This window comes from Physella acuta, unplaced genomic scaffold (genome assembly GCF_028476545.2).
Source record: "Physella acuta isolate Inbredline_101_S28 unplaced genomic scaffold, ASM2847654v3 ptg001232l, whole genome shotgun sequence".
Taxonomy (NCBI): Eukaryota; Metazoa; Mollusca; class Gastropoda; family Physidae; genus Physella; species Physella acuta.
In genome coordinates, this window is record NW_026732748.1 from 221,874 (window position 1) to 245,591 (window position 23,718).

Consider the following 23,718-nt stretch of genomic DNA (forward strand, 5'->3'; position numbering starts at 1 on the left):
TAAAAGTTATATCAGTTACATCAACAGTATAATATTAAGGCTCACTCTCTCTCGCAGCGGCTGTCCCGAGCGCCATCACTAAGGTGGTGCCAAAAAAAATATTTAAAAGCTTATTTTAAGCTAAAGTATTGAATTATTATACACTGTCAAAGTGCTACCAAAGCAAAAGCTAGTGACTGGTAAAAATTCGAGACCAACCTTTTCAACTGGGTAAGGACGTTTTTTTCCACTAACATGAATAAATATAATATAAATGGGAGGTGGTCACAAAATTGATACTTCATGTCGGGTGCCTGATATGGGTCGCTACGCCTCTGCTCTCTTGCAGTACAAACAGATACAAAATTACCACCTTTTCAAGAAAAAAAACAATTAAACTTTATTATGTAAAAAATTTTGATTTTAATGAAGTTTTAACAAGATTATCAAAGGAAGTAGAAAACAAATGGTCTAGATTTAATAATTTAAATGAATTGCAAAAATGAAATCATGCTCAACAAGGATGATATTCATAACTATACACACAGATCATGCAAAAATTTCACTAATAATTTCACTAAAACTAATAGTAATAAAAGAAATTTTTTTCAAATGCACATTGTGAAGCACAAAAAAATTCAATTTTTTTGGACATAACTTAAGTAAACTTGCTAAGACACACACAGCAGTCTTTTTTTTAAAAAAAAAAAAATGTCAATTACAGTTTTCTCTAAGGAAAAGATTTCCTCTGCTTTAAAACATCAAATTTTATATTTTCAAATGGATAAAAAGCATTGTTTATCTGTTTTTTTGTGTGTTTTAATTTATTTCAAGTTTAAAGTCTCATAAGAAGTCAAGATTTGTGTTTACACATAAAGAAAATAAATTTGACCTCTCTTGTATAATTTGCTTGATAAAAGCTAACTTTATTATGAACTATGTTATACTCATGTTGTCTCTATTGCTTAGGGATCATCCATGTATGAAGTCAGCACGAGGGGTAGGGGGTGGGAAGAGACAAAAAATTGACTATGTCGGCATGTTAAGCTTAATGTTGAAGTAGTCGAAATATGTGTTGAACATTTTTAAGCAAACATAAAACAGGTAGGGTAACATGTAGTAATTCAATCAACACATGGGGTAATTCCACACCCACACAATGAATTGTCTTTTTTTGTGAATTAATTTACACAAATCTAAATAATTTCATATATATATATATATATATATATATATATATATATATATATATATATGTATATATGAAATATATATATATATATATGAAAGTGGATAACATTTTTGAGGACATCATAAAAGGTTGACCCCCTTGCAGCATTTAACAGTATAAAAATATAATTTAATCTATTTATGAATGAATTTGTTTACACATACTTTATTCGTAAATGTTTAATTTGACCTACTTCTGAATCAATTATTGATGGCATTTTAAAGTAATTATCAACAGAAACTTTCTATTACACAAATTACGCTCATGCAACCTCTGCCGTATAACTTGCTTTGTGTTGATAAAGATTAATCCTTGTAGCAAAACTTTTAATAACATAAATCACTCATGTGATTTAGTTTTTATATTAAGAAAACCCTTGATGACGCACATCACACTTATATGGTGCTTTTCCATAATAGCTTTATGTTGATTTTTGGAAAATCCTTGTAGCAAACTTTATATGACACAGATAACACTCATGTGACCTTTAGTGCTGAATGAATTGTTTTACTTTTATGTCGATTTAGGTTACCCTTGGTGGTAAACTTTTTATGACAAACATCACACTCATATAACTTTCGTGCTGAATGAATTGGTTTATGTCGATCTAGGTTACCCTTGGTGGTAAACTTTTTATGACAAACATCACACTCATATAACTTTCGTGCTGAATGAATTGCTTTATGATTAATTAGAGAAAAACTGGTAGTTAACTTTTTATGGCACACATCACATTCATGTAGCCTCTCTCCTGAATGAATAGCATTATGTTGATTTAGATGACTCTTTGAAACAAAGTTTTTATGACATACATCACACTCGTGTAACTTTTCAGTGGAATGAATTAATTTATGTTTCTTTAGATATGACTTTCTAGAAAACTTTTTACGACACACATCACATTCATGTAGCTTCTCTTCTGAATGAATAGTTTTATGTATATTTCGGTTACCCTTTGTAGTAAATGTTTTATGGCACACATCACACTCGTGTGACTTTTCTGCTGAATGAATTATTTTATGTGTAATTAGAGTATAACTGGTAGTAAACTTTTTATGGCACATATCACATTCATGTACCATCTCTCCTGTATGTATAGCTTTATGTTGATTTAGATGACTCTTTGAAACAAATTTTTTATGACATACATCACACTCTTTTAACTTTTCAGTGGAATGAATTAATTTATGTAGTTTTAGGTAGGACTTTCTAGAAAAAATTTTACGACACACATCACATTCATTGAGCCTCTCTCCTGAATGAATAGCTTCATGTTGATTTAGGTAAGACCTAGTTGCAAATTTTTTATGACATACATCACACTCATGAGACTTTTCTGTTAAATGAATAGCTATGTGTTCCTTTAGGTATGACATTCTAGAAAACCTTTTATGACACACATCACATTCATATAGCTTTTCATCTGAATGAACTGTTTTATGTAGATTTCGGTTACCCCTGGTGGTAAACTTTTTATGACAGACATCACACTCATATAACTTTTGTGCTGAATGAATTGATTTATGCTGATTTAGACTCCTCTTTGAAGCAAAATTTTTGTGACATATATCACACTCATGAGACTTTTCTGTTGAATGAATTTCTATGTGTTCCATCAAGTACGCCTTTCTAGAAAACCTTTTATTACACACATCACATTCATGTAGCCACTCTTCTGAATGAATAGCTTTATGGTGATTTAGGTTAGTCCTTGTTGCAAATTTTTTATGACATACATCACACTCATGTTTCTTTTCTGCTGAATGAATTTCTATGTGTTCCATCAAGTACGCCTTTCTAGAAAACCTTTTATGACACACATCACATTTATGCGGCTTTACTACTGAATGAATTGCTTTATGTTGATTTAGATGAGTCTTTAAAGTAAAATTTTTATGACATACAACACATTCATGTGACATTTCTGGTAAATGAACTGCTTTATGTTTAATAAGGTTGGTCCTGTTAATAAACTTTTTATGACACACATCACATTCATGTAGTCCCTCTCCTGAATGAATAGCTTTATGTTGATTTAGATTCCTTTTTGAAGCAAATTTTTTATCACATACATCACACTTGTGTGACTTTTCCGCTGAATGACTAGCTATATGTTGATTTAGATCACCTCTTGTAGTAAATTTTTTGTAACAGACTCCACATTCTTGTAACCTTTCTCCTATATGAATTGCTTTATGTTGTTTTAGATATGTCCTAGTAGCAAACTTTTTATTACACATATTACACTCATGTGACTTATCCACTGAATGAGTAGCTTTATGTTTATTTAGGTTACTTCTTCTAGTAAACTTTATATGACAAACATCACACTTATGCAGCCTCTGTCCTGAATGAATTGCTTTATGTTGATTTAGATTCCTCTTTGAACCTAACATTTTATTGTTCACATCACACTTTTGTGCTCTCACTATTTTGTGAAATTGTCCATGTTGGTTGAGTTTACTAGTTAAGGGAAACCTTTGATTACACAGATAACACCCACATAGCCTCTCTCCTGAATGAATAGGTTTATGTTGATTTCGTTTACTTCTTGTAGTAAAGCTTTTATGACAAACATTACACTCATATGACCTCACACTTGTGTGTGATTCTTTACATTTTACTAGAAGAGTTTTATGCTTTAAAGATTTTAAGTTTTTCTTCTTACACTGCTTTAATAATTCAACCTGATTTGATGTTTGATTTTCATTGTTGTTTATCTGAATATTCTTAAGCTCTGATAAATCAGTTGATAACTCTGTCTTTATATTAGAAATATTGTCATTAAGAGTTGTCTCTAGTGATAGGCTTAGTCCTGCATTCAAAAACTGAAAATAAATCAAGTCTATCTGGTTTGTTGTCTACATGTGTTGTAAATTCTGATAATAAATTCTGATTTTTGTTTTCACATGTTGACAATACCATTGCTTTTGTATCATCAGTTTCTGTAAACTCCTCTTGTTTTATGTATTCAGATGAAATTATATTGACAATATATGGCTGGTTGTCCACATGTAGTTCTTGCTTGATCTCTAAAACACTTGGTAATACTTCTATATCAGCTTCTCTTTTTTTTCTATCCTTGAGCTCCATAACTAAATAATTAAATTTTTTTTTTTAAATAATATTTCCAGAAATAATCAAGAAACATAAATAAAAATGTTATTTAAAAAACTTGAAAGCTGACTTATGCGGCTATGCATATTCTTTTCACAATAAGCCTAACATAACACCTATGTCAAACACCATTACAATGGAGGCTTTTTGTGTCATAAATATTAAGAGTAGTCACACACTACTAGTTTTTCTCAGTGTTATGACAACTGAAGAGTAAACTATTTATTCCACTGCCTGGCCTCTAGGTTGGTGCTGTGATCTCATCATTCATAACACAAGTGCTTTATTCATAGTTTTCCATTAGGGTCCTATTTTGGATATAATAAAAATGGCTAAATAATTAAAACATGATATTATTTTCTATATTCTATGCACAATTGTTTTTAATACATGATATTCCACTCAGGTATTTTGTTTTGTTTTTAATTTAGAAAAAAAAGTATAACATCAACCAGCTATGATGGACACCTGACTTAAGGTAGGGAAAGTAAAGATGTGTAGACACAAAACAAACCAGACTATTTCTTTATTTGTTGAGCACACATGGATAGATTCAGATGAACTCAATTTCATCTGCATTATTATGTTAAGTCTGAAATCTTATTTTGCTCCAAGTTTTTTATGGATGGCACTTATTGACACAGAACCAAACAACCCCAAATTACTATTACCATATTGTTTCAAAAATAAAAATATAAAGTATGGGCATTATAACTGAGAAGTCTACATATTTAAAAAAAAAAGGAATTTGAGCAAAGGGTCTCTTTATTCTCTATATTTTATATGGGTTCTGAGTAAAATGAAATTAATTTTCTACTTTGATCCATCTATTGCATTTTTTCGTGAGTCTAAACAGCAGTTAGACCTACTTTAGTTTTGCATAGCATTTTTAAAATGAGTAGACCTATCTTATATCTGAAATATGTATAGTCTTACATTTAAAGAGAAGGTTAGGCTAAAAGGCAACATATTAAACAAAATTTATTATTGAATATTAAGAAGTCATAATAATTGTATTGTAATTCAAATTTCAATTGAAACTAGATCTATATGAGGTGACTTTTATTATCTTCAGCTACCTATATTACTTATGCCATGTGTTATTAAAACATAGTGTAGTAGTGTGGTACTACTAAACTACATAGTATGTTTATTAGTAAGCACTGCAAATAGGGATTCTCACTTACAGGACAGTAGCTAGCAGCAGTGTATACATATACTACACTATATATATAAGTACTATGACTAGTCACTTGACTAGAGTTTCTAGTGGCCTAGCACTAGACCTACTAGCAGTGGACTCAGGCACTCCTCCATTTTTAGACTCAGTTGACAGTTGTTTTGTTCAGTGTGTGAGTTTAAGAGTTGCATTGCTTAATTTATTAATTATTAATTTAATTTCAAAATTTGTGTGGCTATGCCTTGCCCCTTGAAAATTGGTCCAGATTCTAGTAGATCTATGTTTGGTAATCTATCATTTAGGTACGTAAAATCGGCCTGTAATAGATTGAGTTAATTGTGAGGTCAAGGGAACTCACTCTCTGTATTAGTATTATATTTATATTGTTATCTTGAGTGATGTCCCTTACATGTTGTTATCTATAAATAGCTCTCTCTCGCCATTTCTCTCTCTCTCTGCATTATGGCGTCTGTACATAATAAAGGCTGTTAACAACCAACGCGGCTTCTCGTCAGTCATTACAATCCACTTCATTTGGCGACGAAGGATAAACATCTACTAGAAAGAGCACCTACTTACGCAAAAAAGAGGTTTGCTAGAGCTTATTAGCTAATTATTTCTAGAATTATGGCGCTGTATGGCCAAATAAAAGAATTTGATGCGAATGATGAAATCATTCAAGATTACCTAGAGAGGTTAAGCTTTTACCTAGAAGCAAACAACGTGACGATAGAAGCCAAAAAGAGAGCTATTTTGTTAACAGTCATAGGGCCTCAACAATTTAGGCTACTAAAAGACTTATGCGCACCAGCTAGTCTAACTACCAAGAGCTTTAACGAGCTGAGCAAATTGCTAACAGACCACCATGCGCCTACCCCATCAAAGTTTTTATGTAGAGCTAGATTTGACAGTAGGACTCGTCAACCAAACGAGTCAATAACAGAATATGTTGCTGCTTTACATCATTTAAGTGAATTTTGTGAATTCGGCGATACGCTGTCTGACAGACTATGTGAAAAGTTTGTGACAGGTGTAAACAGCCCTGATATTCAAAGAAAGTTGCTGCTCGAGTCAGATCTAAAATTGGAAAAAGCAATACAACTTGCAACTTCATACCAGCAGTCATCAGATGCGGCGAAATCTCTAACGCCTTCAGGGATCCATGCAGTAAACAGCAGGTTAGTCGATAAACATCATCCCCATCAGAGCATTCCAACTTATGCTAAACAGCCTGCTCGTTCAAATCCTAGATCTAAATCTAGTAATAATTATCAAAAATGTCATCGATGCAAAGGTCCCCATGCATCTCATCGGTGCAAGTTCAAGTTAGCAACTTGTTATAAGTGCGGTAAGCAAGGTCACATTGCCAAGGCCTGCTTCGCAAAGTCTTCGTCTATTGCTAAATCTAGCCAGTCAAGACAGTACCGCAACCAAAAGCAGCACTATGTTAACTCTCACCAAGACTACCTAACCCAACCAATGAACCACTCTACCTGTGAAAATGCTCAAACTGATTCGCAGCCGGATTTCAACCTATTCTCTGTTAAATCAATAAGTCATGCTCCCATCAATGTACAAGTTAATATCAACGGTAAGAGCATCAGCTTCCAACTTGACACTGGAGCATCTCTAACAGTCATAACAAAGAAAGATTTTGACGCTGTCACAGGAGGATCAGTGCCTCTACAGCCGTGTCACAAGTGTCTAACAACATACACTGGTGACAATGTTCCGGTAATAGGAGAGTGTATGGTTCATGTAAGTTATAATGGTCAAAGTGTTAAACTTCCTCTTCTTGTGGTTGAAGGAAATGGACCGCCATTACTGGGTAGGAACTGGTTAAGTGATCTTAAGTTAAATTGGGAGAGTATTTGTTCATTGAAGAATGTAAAAGAATCTAGTCTTACTTCACTAGATAAAGTTATATCTGAAAATAAATGTGTTTTTGGTAATTCAGGTTTACTAAATGATAGAACAGTGAAGTTAAGCATTAAAGATACAAATCCAAGATACTGCAAAGCTAGAGTTCCACCTTATGCAATGAGGAATAAAATTGAAAATGAGCTAAGTAGATTGGAATCTAATGGCATTATAAAGAAGGTAGACTATTCCGATTGGGCGACACCCATTGTGCCAGTGTTAAAGAAGGATGGTTCTATAAGAATTTGTGGAGATTATAAAACTACACTGAATAAGCAAATAGAGCTAAATAGGTACCCTATACCTAACATTGAGGAAATTTCTTTGAATTTGGCAGGAGGAGACAAATTCACTGAATTAGACTTTAGTCATGCTTACACTCAACTAGAACTGCATCCAGATTCAAAAGTCTATACGACAATAAACACACATAAAGGACTCTACCAATATGAAAGACTATGTTTTGGCATATCATCTAGCCCTGGAATTTTCCAAGCGGTCATGGACAGTATTTTTAAGGATATTCCAAATGTTTGTGTGTACTTTGACAATGTGTACATAACTGGTAAGAATGACACTGAACATCTTAAAACACTTGATAAAGTATTGAAAATTGTTGGTGAAAAAGGTTTAAAGATAAACAAAGATAAATGTCAATTCATGCTGACAGAAATTAGTTTTCTTGGTTATATATTGAGCAAACAAGGCATCAGACCTCAACCTGAGAAAACTAAAGCCATTAAAGAAGCACCCAAACCTGAAAATACCCAACAACTAAGAGCTTTTTTGGGCTTGATAAATTACTATGCAAAGTTCATAGGGAATCTGTCTGGTAGACTATCACCACTGTACAAGCTGCTACAGAAAAATGCAACTTGGCACTGGGGTAAACAACAAGAAGCTGCTTTTAACACAGCAAAAGAGGCTTTGTCTGCTGACACCTTACTAACTCACTATGACCCAGGGAAAAGACTTGTATTGACATGTGATGCTTCACCAGATGGTGTAGGAGCAGTCTTGTCCCACATGGATGAGAAGGGTGACAGACCCATTGCTTTTGCCAGTAGATCTTTGAACCAGGCTGAGAAAAATTATTCTCAGTTAGATAGGGAAGGCTTAGGCATCATTTTTGGTGTTAAGAAATTTCATAAGTTTCTGTTTGGTAGGAAGTTCACCATCTTTACAGATCATAAACCATTGCTAGGTTTATTTGGAGAAAACAAAACCCTACCTGAGCATGCCTCACCAAGAATTCAAAGATGGGCTATCACACTAACTGCATACAATTATGAATTGAAATACAAACCTGGATCTGAGAATAGTGCAGATAGTCTTAGTGGATTACCTTTAGAAAACCAAAGCCTGAGCTATGTACCAGAAGATGTATTTGTTCTCTTCACTATCATGGATAACTCCAATATAAATGTGAATGATATTAAGAGAGAAACACAAAAAGATGAGTGCTTAATAAAAGTATATGAGTACTGTAAGAATGGTTGGCCTGAAGAGTCAGTGAATGAGGACTTAAAGCCATATAAAATAAGAAAAACAGAGTTAAGTCTAGAAGATGGATGTATACTATGGGGGTCAAGAGTAATTATCCCCAAAATGTTACAAAAAGAAGTTTTAAGAACTTTACATGATACTCATCTTGGTTCTTCCAAAATGAAGAGTCTAGCAAGATCATGGTTCTGGTGGCCACATATGGATGCTGATATTGAAAAATATGTAAAACTTTGTTCAAGCTGTGCACAACATTCAAATCAACCAGCTACAGCACCTTTGCAAAACTGGGACTGGCCAATTGAACCATGGAAACGTATACATATAGATTTCGCAGGACCTTTCATGAACAAAATGTTCTTAATTGTTATTGATTCACATTCTAAATGGTTAGAAGTTAAAATCATGAACACAATCACTGCAAATGATACCATTATAGAACTTAAGGAAATATTTTCAACTCATGGATTACCAGATCAAATTGTTTCAGATAATGGGCCTAGTTTCACAGCTCATGAGTTTAAACTGTTTTGTGTGGCAAATGGTATTGAGCATATAACCACATCCCCCTATCATCCTGCTGGGAATGGTTTAGCTGAAAGAGCGGTAGGCATATTCAAAACCGCTATGGTAAAAATGAATACCGGTAACAAGTTTTCTCTTAGAGAAAGAGTAAACAGGTTCTTAACCAAATACCGCACAACTCCTCATATAACAACAGGTGTTGCACCATGTGAATTGCTATGTGGTAGGAAAATTAAAACTCATCTTGACCTACTACATCCAACTGTTCAAAGGTCTGTTTCCCAACATCAACATACACAAAAAGTAAATCATGACAAATCATCCATTGAAAGAGAATTTGCAGTTAATGATAATGTGTATCTAAGAAATTATGGGAGAAAGGAAAAATGGATTCCAGGTCAAATTGTTCAATGTACAGGACCTGTGTCTTATAAAGTAAAAACAAATGATGGACTTATTGTCCGTAGACATGCAGACCAGTTAAAAATAACTTGTGCAGATAATAAGGGTGAATCTGTCAATCCCACCAAGTCTGATCAGTTCACACCAACTCAGTTTGTTCCACAACCAAGTTCTGTTGATATGAGTGAACCAAGTTGTCTGGAGTCAGAAAATGTAAATTCTGGAGTTAATGATTTAAATCCTAGACCTCCTGAGATAGAGAATCCAGATGGTCAGAATCTTGAGTCACCAAATCAGAAGCCACTGAGAAGGTCAAGCAGGACAATCAAAGTCCCAAATAAGTTAGACCTATGATTCTAAAGGTCAAAAGGACTTTGACATTATTGTTTTGTATTTTGATTATGTTGTGGCATATTGTGCATTGTTTGTAAGGATGTAATCTACCATAGTGTTCATGCTACAATATAATTGGTGATTTTAGGATACTATCAATTGTTCTATTGAGAGATGTGTTATTGTGTTCTAAGGGTAAAGGGATGTAATAGATTGAGTTAATTGTGAGGTCAAGGGAACTCACTCTCTGTATTAGTATTATATTTATATTGTTATCTTGAGTGATGTCCCTTACATGTTGTTATCTATAAATAGCTCTCTCTCGCCATTTCTCTCTCTCTCTGCATTATGGCGTCTGTACATAATAAAGGCTGTTAACAACCAACGCGGCTTCTCGTCAGTCATTACAATCTACTTCACGGCCGAGGCCAGTAAATGAGAAAAAAGGGTGACTCATCAAATTTTTGTAATTTTTTCACATGTTTAGAAAGATTTATCATTATGTAGCTAGTAAAAGTTACAGAAATGTTTCAACCCTTCATTCATGTACCTGTTTATAAACAATTGTATTAAAACTTTTCAGTAATAAATAAAGATTAGCGATGTTTTCATCAGATGCAACCAAGCTCATTTACTTTAGAAGCCATCTTGTTTTAAGTTTCTTGGTAACATTTTATGATTTTAGCTAGAAATTCAGGGGAAACCACTCTTATTTGCAGATGGCCTCTTTTTTATATAGCAAATCTAGCTCTTGTTTAAAGTCAATTTCTAGCCTTTATTGATATATTTAGACATTGCATTTGGTTTATTATTCAATTGTGTATTATATTTGACACAAAAATATATAATATACTTGTATTAAAGCTATAATTCATATTAATTCATAATATAATATTGAAAATTGATAGGCTATTAGGCCTAAATTTTAAATTATAGATTTATGAGCCACCTTTCTCGCCATTCAGACTAGCCTCGACCGATTTTTTTACGTACCTAAAACGATAGATTACCCTATGTTTTAAATATAATACAGTATACAGTTATACATGCCTAGATCTCTAGATCGAGATTTAGATTAGATCTAGACGTCTAGAAATAAAAAATAAATACAAAAATCACAAACCCTTGATTTACAATGTGAAGTGTTGCTCGTTTGTCCGACACGTGAGAAATGTCACATGTGTTCACAAAAATAAAATAAGATCAACCAAAATCAACCCAGATGGGGCTTTGTATTTCTACTCGATTATTTTAACTATAGGCCTATATTATATAATATAGACGTTCAGACACGATTTTGGACACGATGTTTAAAGAAAAATTTAACTGCAATTTTAAGGTGCGTTGTAGTTGTAGGCTGAGGTGTGACGTCATTTTAGGGGTGGGGGTCTGGCTTTTTGTGACAATGTGTGACGAAGGGGAGGGGGGGGGGAGGTAAAAATCGTCAAAAAAGCGTGACGTCATTTATGGATGACCCCTAACATAGACAGCTGTCTACGTTTTGTCTTCTATGGCATACTACTTTCAAAAAATACATTGATAAAATCGCTTCGCTAGTTTGATTCGATGGTTTATTTTTAGAACAGTGTTGTCTTTCTTTTTTCCAAGATGAAAACCGCGATAGGTAGACGTAAAGGAGAGGATTGCTGTTTGGATGATATATTTTTAATCATACGGATAGTTTGTTGAGACAGTGTACATTACTTAAAATACGGAGTGTATGATCACTTTCTTAACTCCACCTCCTAGATCTAGTTACAAAAATCCTCCCCCACCTCCCAGTGTGTGTCTTTTATATTTATGGACGACCTCATACGTACCTCAAACGTTTTTCTTTTTAATATATTTTTGTCAATAACTCATGATTCTACGATTGTGAATATCAAATTAGCTGGCATACCTTTTACAGTTAAGAAGTATTAATTATTTATTTGGAATTTTAAAATATTCAAACATTAATTTCAAAAGTTATATCAGTTACATCACCAGTATAATATTAAAGCTCACTCTCTCGCAATGGCGTAGCTAAGGGAGGGCGGATGGAGCGGCCGCCCCGAGCGCCATCACTAAGGGGGTACTAAAAAAAAAGAGGTAAAAAATATTTTAAAGCTCAATTTAAGCTGAGGTAATGAATTATTACATAGAGTCAAAGTGTGGCACTGAAGCAAAAAGCTAAAAAACGAGTGACTGGTAAAAAGCGCCACCAACCTTTTCAACTGGGGAAGGGCGTTTTTTTCACTAACATGAATAATTATAAATATAAATAAATGGGAGGTGGTCACAAAATTGATTCTTCATGTCGGGTGCCTGATATGGGTCGCTACGCCTCTGCTCTCTTGCAGTACAATCAGATACAAAATTACCACCTTTTCAGGAAAAAACAATTACACTTTATTATGTAAAAAGTTTTGATTTTAATGAAGTTTTAACAAGATTATCAAAGGAAGTAGAAAACAAATGGTCTAGATTTAATAATTTAAATGAATTGCAAAAATGAAATCATGCTCAACATGGATGATATTCATAACTATACACACAGATCATGCAAAAATTTCACTAATACTAATAGTAATAAGAAGGAATCTTTTTCAAATGGACATTGTGAAGCACAAAAAAATTCAGATTTTTTTGGACATAACTTAAGTAAACTTGCTAAGATACACACAGCAGTCTTTTTTTTGGGAAAAAATGTCAATTACAGTTTTCTCTAAGGAAAAGATTTCCTCTGCTTTAAAACATCAAATTTTATATTTTCAAATGGATAAAAATCATTGTTTATCTTTTTTTTTGTGTGTTTTAATTTATTTCAAGTTTAAAGTCTCATAAGAAATAAAGATTAGTGTTTACACATAAAGAAAATAAATTTGACCTCTCTTGAATAATTTGCTTGATAAAAGCTAACTTTATTATGAACTATGTTATACTCATGTTGTCTCTATTGCTTAGGGGTGGGGTGGGGGGGGGGGGGAGAGACAAAATAATTGACTACATCCACATGTTGAACTTAATGTTGAAGTAGTCGAAGTATGTGTCAGTTTTTAGGTATTTAAATAGTCAATTGGTAGTGACTTTTGCAAGATATACTAAATTTTTGTAGAGGTCCACAAAGGGGGGAGTCGGGTGGGGGGGGGGGGGGGGGGGGATTTTGGTGGACATCATAAAAGGTTGACCCTTGCAGCATTTTACAGTACAGAAATATAATTTAATCTATTTATGAATGAATTTGTTTACACATACTTTATTTGTAAATGTTTAATTTGACCTACTTCTGAATCAATTAATTGATGGCATTTTAGAGTAATTATCAACAGAAACTTTCTATTACGCTCATGCAACCTCTGCCGTATAACTTGCTTTGTGTTGATAAAGATTAATCCTTGTAGCAAACTTTTAATAGCACAAATCACTCATGTGATGACATGGGTTTATGTCAATTTAGTTTTTATTTTAAGAAAACCCTTGATGACGCACATCACACTTATATGGTGCTTTTCCATAATAGCTTCATGTTGATTTTTGGAAAATCCTTGTAGCAAACTTTCTATGACACACATAACACTCATGTGACCTTTAGTGCTGAATGAATTGTTTTACTTTTATGTCGATTTAGGTTAATCTTGGTGGTAAACTTTTTATGACAAACATCACAATCATATAACTTTCGTGCTGAATGAATTGCTTTATGTTGATTTAGGTTAAACTTGGTGGTAAACTTTTTATGACAAACATCACACTCATATAACTTTCGTGCTGAATGAATTGTTTTATGTCGATTTAGGTTAGCCTTGGTGGTAAACTTTTTATGACAAACATCACACTCATATAACTTTCGTGCTGAATGAATTGCTTTATGTCTAATTAGAGAAGAACTGGTATTTAACTTTTTATGGCACACATCACATTCATGCAGCCTCTTTCCTGTATGAATAGCTTTATGTTGATTTAGGTTACCCTTGGTGGTAAACTTTTTATGACAAACATCACATTCATGTAGCCTCTCTCCTGTATGAATAGCTTTATGTTGATTTAGGTTACCCTTGGTGGTAAACTTTTTATGACAAACATCACATTCATGTAGCCTCTCTCCTGAATGAATAGCTTTATTTTGATTTAGGTTAACCTTGGTGGTAAACTTTTTATGACAAACATCACATTCATGGAGCCCTTCTCCTGAATGAATAGCTTTATGTTGATTTAGATTCCACTTTGAAACAAATTTTTTATGACATACATCACACTCTGGTAACTTTTCAGTGGAATGAATTAATTTATGTAGCCTTAGGTAGGACTTTCTAGAAAACTTTTTATGACACACATCACATTCATGTAAACTCTCTATTGAATGAATAGCTTCATGTCGATTTAGGTAAGTCCTTTTTGCAAATTTGTTATGACATACATCACACTCATGAGACTTTTCTGCTGAATGAATTGCTATGTGTTCCATTAGGTAAGACTTTCTAGAAAACCTTTTATGACACACATCACATTCATGAAGCTTTTCTTCTGAATGAACTGTTTTATGTAGATTTCTGTTACCCTTGGTAGTAAATGTTTTATGGCACACATCACACTCGTGTGACTTTTCTGCTGAATGAATTATTTTATGTTTAATTAGAGTAGAACTGGTAGTAAACTTTTTATGGCATGTATCACATTCATGTCCCATCTCTCCTGAATGAATTGTTTTATGTTGATTTAGATGAGTCTTTGAAGCAAATACATCACACTCTTGTAACTTTTCTGTGGAATGAATTAATTTATGTAGCTTTAGGGAGGATTTTCTAGAAAACTTTTTATGACACACATCACATTCATGTAGTTTCTCTTCTGAATGAATAGCTTTATGGTGATTTAGGTAAGTCCAGGTTGTAAATTTTTTATGACATACATCACACTCATAAGACTTTTCGGCTGAATGAATTGCTCTGTGTTGGTTTAGGGACGACTTTCTAGAAAACCTTTTACGACATGCATCACATTCATGCAGCTTTTCTCCTGAATGAATTGCTTTATGTTGATTTAGATTACTATTTGAAGTAAATATTTTATGACATACATCACATTCATGTGACTTTACTGCTGAATGAACTGCTTTATGTTTAATAAGGTTGGTCCTGTTAATACATTTTTTATGACATACATCACATTCATGTAGCCCCTCTCCTGAATGAATTGCTTTATGTTGATTTAGATACCTCTTTGAAGCACATTTTTTATGACATGCATCACACTTGTGTGACTTTTCCGCTGAATGAATAGCTATATGTTGATTAAGATTACCTCTTGTAGTAAATTTTTTATGACAGACTCCACATTCTTGTAACCTTTCTCCTAAATGAATTGCATTATGTTGTTTTAGATATGTCCTAGTAGCAAACTTTTTATTACACATATTACACTCATGTGACTTATCCACTGAATGAGTAGCTTTATGTTTATTTAGGTTACTTCTTCTAGTAAACTTTATATGACAAACATCACACTTATGCAGCCTCTCTCCTGAATGAATTGCTTTATGTTGATTTAGTTTCTTCTTTGAACCTAACATTTTATGGTTCACATCACACTTTTGTGCTCTTACTATTTTGTGAAATTGTCCATTTTGGTTGAGTTTACTAGTTAAGGGAAACCTTTGATTACACAGATAACACCCACATAGCCTCTCTCCTGAATGAATAGGTTTATGTTGATTTCGTTTACTTCTTGTAGCAAAGTTTTTATGACACACATTACACTCATATGACCTGACATCTGTGTGTGATTCTTTACATTTTCCTAGAAGAGTTTTAAACATTGAAGATTTTAAGTTTTTCTTCTTACACTGCTTTAATAATTCAACCTGATTTGATGTTTGATTTTCATTGTTGTTTATCTGAGTATTCTTAAGCTCTGATAAATCAGTTGATATCTCTGTCTTTATATGAGAAATATTGTCAGTTAGAGTTGTCTCTAGTGATAGGTTTAAACCTGCATTCAAACCATCAGGTTTTATATCTTCAAAAACTGAAAATAAATCAAGTCTATCTGGTTTATTGTCTACATGTGTTGTAAATTCTGATAATAAATTATGATTTTTGTTTTCACATGTTGACAATACATTTGCTTTTGTATCATCAATTCCTGTAAACTCCTCTTGTTTTATGTATTCAGATGAAATTATATTGACAATATATGGCTGGTTGTCCACCTGGATCTCTAAAACACTTGGTAATACTTCTATATCAGCTTCTCTTTTTTTTCTATCCTTTAGCTCCATAACTAAATAATTAAATAATTTTTTTTGAAAATAATATTTCCAGAAATAATCAAGAAGCATAAATAAAAATTTTCTTCAAAAACATGAATGCTGACTTATGCGGCTATGCATATTCTTTTCACAATAAGCCTAACATAACACCTATGTCAAACACCATTACAATGGATGCTTTTTGTGTCAAAAATATTAAGAGCAGTCACACACTTCTAGTTTTTCCTCATTGTTATTGCAGCTGAAGAGTAAACTATTTGGTCCACAGTCTGGCCTCTAGGTTGGTGTTGTGATCTCATCGTAACACAAGTGCTTTATTCATAGTTTTCCATTAGGGTCCTATTTTGGATATAATAAAAATGGCTAAATAATTAAAACATGACACTATTTTCTATATTCTATGCACGATTGTTTTTAAAACATGATATTCCACTCAGGTATTTTGTTTTGTTTTTAATTTAGAAAAAAAAGTATAACATCAACCAGCTATGATGGACACCTGACTTAAGGTAGGGAAAGTAAAGATGTGTAGACACAAAACAAACCAGACTATTTCTTTATTTGTTGAGCACCCATGGATAGATTCAGATGAACTCAATTTCATCTGCATTATTATTTTAAGTCTGAAATCTTATTTTGCTCCAAGTTTTTTATGGATGGCACTTATTGACACAGAACCAAACAACCCCGAATTACTATTACCATATTGTTTCAAAAATAAAAATATAAAGTATGGGCATTATAACTGAGAAGTCTACATATTTTTAAAAAAAGGAATTTGAGCAAAGGGTCTCTTTATTCTCTATATTTTATATGGGTTCTGAGTAAAATGAAATTAATTTTCTACTTTGATCCATCTATTGCATTTTTTCGTGAGTCTAAACAGCAGTTAGACCTACTTTAGTTTTGCATAGCATTTTTAAAATGAGTAGACCTATCTTATATCTGAAATATGTATAGTCTTACATTTAAAGAGAAGGTTAGGCTAAAAGGCAACATATTAAACAAAATTTATTATTGAATATTAAGAAGTCATAATAATTGTATTGTAATTCAAATTTCAATTGAAACTAGATCTATATGAGGTGACTTTTATTATCTTCAGCTACCTATATTACTTATGCCATGTGTTATTAAAACATAGTGTAGTAGTGTGGTACTACTAAACTACATAGTATGTTTATTAGTAAGCACTGCAAATAGGGATTCTCACTTACAGGACAGTAGCTAGCAGCAGTGTATACATATACTACACTATATATATAAGTACTATGACTAGTCACTTGACTAGAGTTTCTAGTGGCCTAGCACTAGACCTACTAGCAGTGGACTCAGGCACTCCTCCATTTTTAGACTCAGTTGACAGTTGTTTTGTTCAGTGTGTGAGTTTAAGAGTTGCATTGCTTAATTTATTAATTATTAATTTAATTTCAAAATTTGTGTGGCTATGCCTTGCCCCTTGAAAATTGGTCCAGATTCTAGTAGATCTATGTTTGGTAATCTATCATTTAGGTACGTAAAATCGGCCGAGGCCAGTAAATGAGAAAAAAGGGTGACTCATCAAATTTTTGTAATTTTTTTCACATGTTTAGAAAGATTTATGTAGCTAGTAAAAGTTACAGAAATGTTTCAACCCTTCATTCATGTACCTGTTTATAAACAATTGTATTAAAGTTTTCAGTAATAAATAAAGATTAGCGATGTTTTCATCAGATGCAACCAAGCTCATTTACTTTAGAAGCCATCTTGTTTTAAGTTTCTTGGTAACATTTTATGATTTTAGCTAGATTCTAGAAATTCAGGGGAAACCACTCTTATTTGCAGATGGCCTCTTTTTTATATAGCAAATCTTGCTCTTGTTTTAAGTCAATTTCTAGCCTTTATTGATATATTTAGACATTGCATTTGGTTTATTATTCAATTATCTATTATATTTGACACAAAAATATATAATATACTTGTACTAAAGCCATAATCTATTAATTCATAATATTAATAACATTAACATAATTATTAATTAATAAATAAATAATAATTAAGTAAGTGAGCCACCTTTCTCGCTAGTCAGACTAGCCTGGGGCCGATTGTACGTGCCTAAAACGATGGATTACCCAATGTTTTAAATATACTAAAGGCCTAGATCGAGATTTAGATTAGATCTAGAAATAAAATAAAAAAATCACAAACCCTTGATTTAGAATGTGAAGTGTGAGAAATGTCACATGTGTTTACAAAAATAAGATCAACCAAAATCAACCTAGCTGGGGCTTTGTATCTCTACTCAATTATTTTAACTAGATTATATTATATAGACTATAGACGTTTGGACACGATGTTTTAAGAAAAATTCAACTGCAATTTTAAGGTGCGTTGTAGACTGAGGTGTGACGTCATTTTGGTGGTGGGGGTCTGGTTTTTTGTGACAATGTGTGACGGAGGGGAGGGGAGGTAAAAAATCGTCAAAAAAAGCGTGACGTCATTTATGGATGCCCCCCTAACATAGACCGCTGTCTACGTTTTGTCTTCTCTATGACATACTACTTTCAGAAAATACATTGATAAAATAGCTTCGCTGGTTTGATTCGATGGTTTATTTTTACTTTCTCGTATATACGTAGTATAGAGAAAGTATTGTAATCGTGCAAAAAAAAAAAAATCGAGATTTTTACAAATCTCGACGTTTTACACCTCACTGATACGGAAAAACATAATTTTGCAATCTTGTCCGTATGTCTGTGTGTGTGTGTGTCTGTCTGTCTGTCTGTCTGTCCGTGTGTAAACACGATAACTTGAGTACCGTTACAGCTAGGTTGATGAAATTTCATATATAAGTATTTTATCAAAATCGTAGATCCGTATCAACTTTTGAGCGATTTCCGATAACCGGAAGTGGTACTTTTCCTACTTTGAATTTTTCAAAAGCCTATAACTTGAGTACTATTTCAGATAGATAAATGAAATTTCACATGTAAGTAAAAGATCTAATTCTCTACCTTCTGTTAAATTTTGAGTAATTTCCGTTGACTGGAAGGAGTAATTTACGCTACTTCCGATTTCTCAAAAAACTAATGTAAATTTTTAAAGTACTAATAATATTGCGCACTATTATACGCGTTTTTATTCGGCGTTTGCTTGGTGCGCAATGTTTTTTTTATGAGATTCTATTCTATTTTTAAAAGTTTAAGTATTTAAAATGGATTAAAAATCATAACTATATCCCCAGTTACCATCCCCTGTTGTTTTGTATAAGAATATTCGAGAAAGTTTAGGGGAGATCACTCCCGGTTTATTTGAACAGTGTTGTCTTTCCTTATTCTAGGATGAAAATCGCGATTGGTAGACGTAGATCTAAATAGGATTGCTGATTGGATCTATTTTTAATCATACGGATAGTTTATTGAGACAGTGTACATTACTTTAAAATACGGAGTGTATGATCACTTTCTGAACCCCACCTCCTAGTTACAAAAATCCTCCCCCCACCTCCCAGTGTGTTTGATGTCCAATATATTTATGGACGACCTCATACACGTACCTCAAACGTTTTTTTTAAAAATAGATCTATATTTTTTGTCAACAACTCGTGATTCTAAGATTGTGAATATCAAGTTTGCTGACATACCTTTTACAGTAAAGAAGTAGTAATTATTTATTTGGAATTTTAAAATATTCAAACATTAATTTCAAAAGTTATATCAGTTACATCACCAGTATAATATTAAAGCTCACTCTCTCGCAATGGCGTAGCTAAGGGAGGGCGGGTGGAGCGGCCGCCCCGAGCGCCATCACTAAGTGGGTACTAAAAAAAAAGAGGTAAAAATATTTTAAAGCTCAATTTAAGCTGAGGTAATGAATTATTACATAGAGTCAAAGTGTGGCACTGAAGCAAAAAGTTGAAAAACGAGTGACTGGTAAAAGCGCCACCAACCTTTTCAACTGGGGAAGGGCGTTTTTTTCACTAACATGAATAATTATAAATATAAATAAATGGGAGATGGTCACAAAATTGAAACTTCATGTCGGGTGCCCGATATGGGTCGCTACGCCTCTGCTCTCTTGCAGTACAAACAGATATAAAGTTACCAGCTTTTCAGGAAAAAAAAAACATTACACTTTATTATGAAAAGAAGTTGATTTTAATGAAGTTTTAACAAGATTATCAAAGGAAGTAGAAAACAAATGGTCTAGATTTAATAATTTAAATGAATTGCTAAAATGAAATCATGCTCAACATGGATGATATTCATAACTATACACACAGATCATGCAAAAGTTTCACTAATAATTTCACTAAAACTAATAGTAATAAAAAGGAATCTTTTTCAAATGCACATTGTGAAGCACACAAAAATTCAAATGATAACACTTTTGAGGAGATCATAAAAGGTTGACCCCCTTGCAGCATTTTACAGTATAGAAATATAATTTAATCTATTTATGAATGAGTTTGTTTACATATACTTTATTCATAAATGTTTAATTTGACCTACTTCTGAATCAATTAATTGATGGCATTTTAGAGTAATTATCAACAGAAACTTTCTATTACGCTCATGCAACCTCTGCCGTATAACTTGCTTTGTGTTGATAAAGATTAATTCTTGTAGCAAACTTTTAATAGCACAAATCACTCATGCGATGACATGAATTTTTTTTATGTTTTTATTTTTTTATATTAAGAAAACCCTTGATGACGCACATCACACTTATATGGTACTTTTCTATGAATAGCTTCATGTTGATTTTTGGAAAATCTTTGTAGTAAACGTTCTATGACACACATAACACTCATGTGACCTTTAGTGCTGAATGAATTGTTTTATGTTTATTTAGGTTAAACTTGGTGGTAAACTTTTTATGACAAACATCACTCATATAACTTTCGTGCTGAATGAATTGATTTATGTCTAATTAAAGTGAAACTGGTAATAAAATTTTTATGGCACACTTCACAATCATATAACTTTCGTGCTGAATGATTTGCTTTATGTTTAATTAGAGTAGAACTGGTAATAAACTTTTTATGGCACACATCACATTCATGTAGTCTCTCTCCTGAATGAATTGCTTATGTTGATTAAGATGACTCTTTGAGACAAATTTTTTATGACATACATCACACTCTTGTAACTTTTCTGGTAAATGAATTATTTTATGAACATTTTTATTAACCTGCGACTTTTCTGCTGAATGAATTGCTTTATGTTTAATTAGAGTAGAACTGGTAGCAAACATTTTACGACACACTTCACACTCATGTAGCCTCTCTTCTGAATGAATAGCTTTATGTTGATTTAGGTTAATCCTTGTTGCAAATGTTTTATGACATTTATCACACTCATGAGACCTTTCAGCTGAATGAATTGCTCTGTGTTGCTTGAGGTAAGACATTCTAGAAAATCTTTTATGACACACATCACATTCATGTAGCTTTTCTTCTAAATGAACAGAAGTTTTATGTAGATTTCGGTTACCCTTGGTAGTAAATCTTTTATGACACACATCACACTCATGTGATTTTTCTCCTGAATGATATGTTTTATGTTGCTTAAGATAAGCTCTTTTAGAAAACGTTTTATAACAAACATCACACTCATGCCACTTTTCTACTGAATGTATTGCTTTATGTCTAATTAGAGTAGAACTGGTAGTAAACTTTTTATGGTACACATCACATTCATGTATCCTCTCTCCTGTATGTATAGCTTTATGTTGATTTAGATGACTCTTTGAGACAAATTTTTACGACATATATCACACTCTTGTAACTTTTCTGGGAAATGAATTATTTGATGTTGATTTCGATTACTCTTAGTGGTAAATTTTTTATGACACACAACACACTCATGTGATTTTTGTGCTGAATGAATTGTTTTATGTTTCTTTAGATAAGCTCTTTTAGAAAACAGTTTTATGACACATGTCACATTCATGTAGCCTCTCTTCTGAATGAATAGTCTCATGTTGATTTAGTTTACTTCTTGTAGAAAAGTTTTTATGACACACATCACATTCATATAACCTCACATCTGTGTGTGATTCTTTACATTTTACTAGAAGAGTTTTATACTTTGAAGATTTTAAGTTTTTCGTCTTACACTTCTTTAATAATTCAACCTGATTTGATATTGGATTTTTATTGTTGTTTATCAGAATATTCTTAAGCTCTGATAAATCAGTTGATATCTCTGTCTTTATATGAGAAATATTGTCAGTTAGAGTTATCTCTAGTGATAGGTTTGAACCTGCATTTAAACCATCAGGTTTTATATCTTCAAAAACTGAAAATAAATTGAGTGTATCACTATCTGGTTTATTGTCTACATTTGTTGTAAACTCTTATAATAAATTATGATTTTTGTTTTCACATGTTGACAATACATTTGCTTTTGTGTCATTAATTTCTGTTAACTCCTCTTGTTTTATGTATTCAGCTGAAATTATATTGACAATATCTGGCTGGATATCCACAGTTAGCTCATGCTTGATCCCTAAAACACTTGGTAATGCTTCTACACCAGCTTCTCTTTTTTTTCTATTCTTTAGCTCCATAACTAATAAATAAATAAATAATTTAAAAAAAAATTGAAATATTTCCAGAAATAATCAAGAAACATAAATTAAAATGTTCTTCGAAAACATGAATGCTGACTTATGGAGCTAAACATATTCTTTTCACAATATGCCAAACATAACACCTTTTTTAATTCTTCTGATTTTAGTCGCGAAAAAAGCGCCCTAGCTAGTCCTCTGGTTTTTTAACTTACTATAACATAAACAGCTGTCTACGTGTTGTCTTCTATGATATACTACTTTCAGAGAATAAATTGATAAAAATCGCATAGCGGGTTTAATTCGATGGTTTATTTTTTATGGACGATCTTTTACGTACCGCTAACATTTTTCCCAATAATTATTGTTTGTCAATAACTCATGGTTATAAGATTGTGAATATCAAGTTTGCTGACATATATTTTACAGTAAAGAAGTATTAATTATTTATTTGGAATTTTAAAATATTCAAACATTATTTTTAAAAGTTATATCAGTTACATCAACAGTATAATATTAAGGCTCACTCTCTCTCGCAGCGGCTGTCCCAAGCGCCATCACTAAGGTGGTGCCAAAAGAGGTAAAAAAAATATTTAAAAGCTCATTTAAATTTTAAGCTTAAGTATTGAATTATACACAGTCAAAGTAGTAACAAAGCAAAAGCTAGTGACTGGTAAAAAAGCCCGACCAACCTTTTCAACTGGGTAAGGACGTTTTTTCCCACTA

General features: G+C 32.6%; 1 protein-coding gene across 1 annotated transcript in view; it reads right to left on the reverse strand.

Moving 5' to 3' along the window:
* Positions 1–1,686: 1,686 nt before the first annotated feature.
* The window catches only part of LOC131957327 (zinc finger protein 271-like), a 35,266-nt gene continuing 13,234 nt past the window's right edge, over positions 1,687–23,718 (reverse strand). Inside the window, exons 2-6 of the mRNA XM_059322060.1 lie at positions 4,133–4,305; positions 3,879–3,972; positions 2,436–2,897; positions 2,081–2,213; positions 1,687–1,912 (exon numbers count right to left, since the gene is read on the reverse strand). Of these exons, the coding sequence (XP_059178043.1) occupies positions 1,687–1,912; positions 2,081–2,213; positions 2,436–2,897; positions 3,879–3,972; positions 4,133–4,305 (1,088 nt within the window). The remainder of the gene's footprint in view (positions 1,913–2,080; positions 2,214–2,435; positions 2,898–3,878; positions 3,973–4,132; positions 4,306–23,718) is intronic.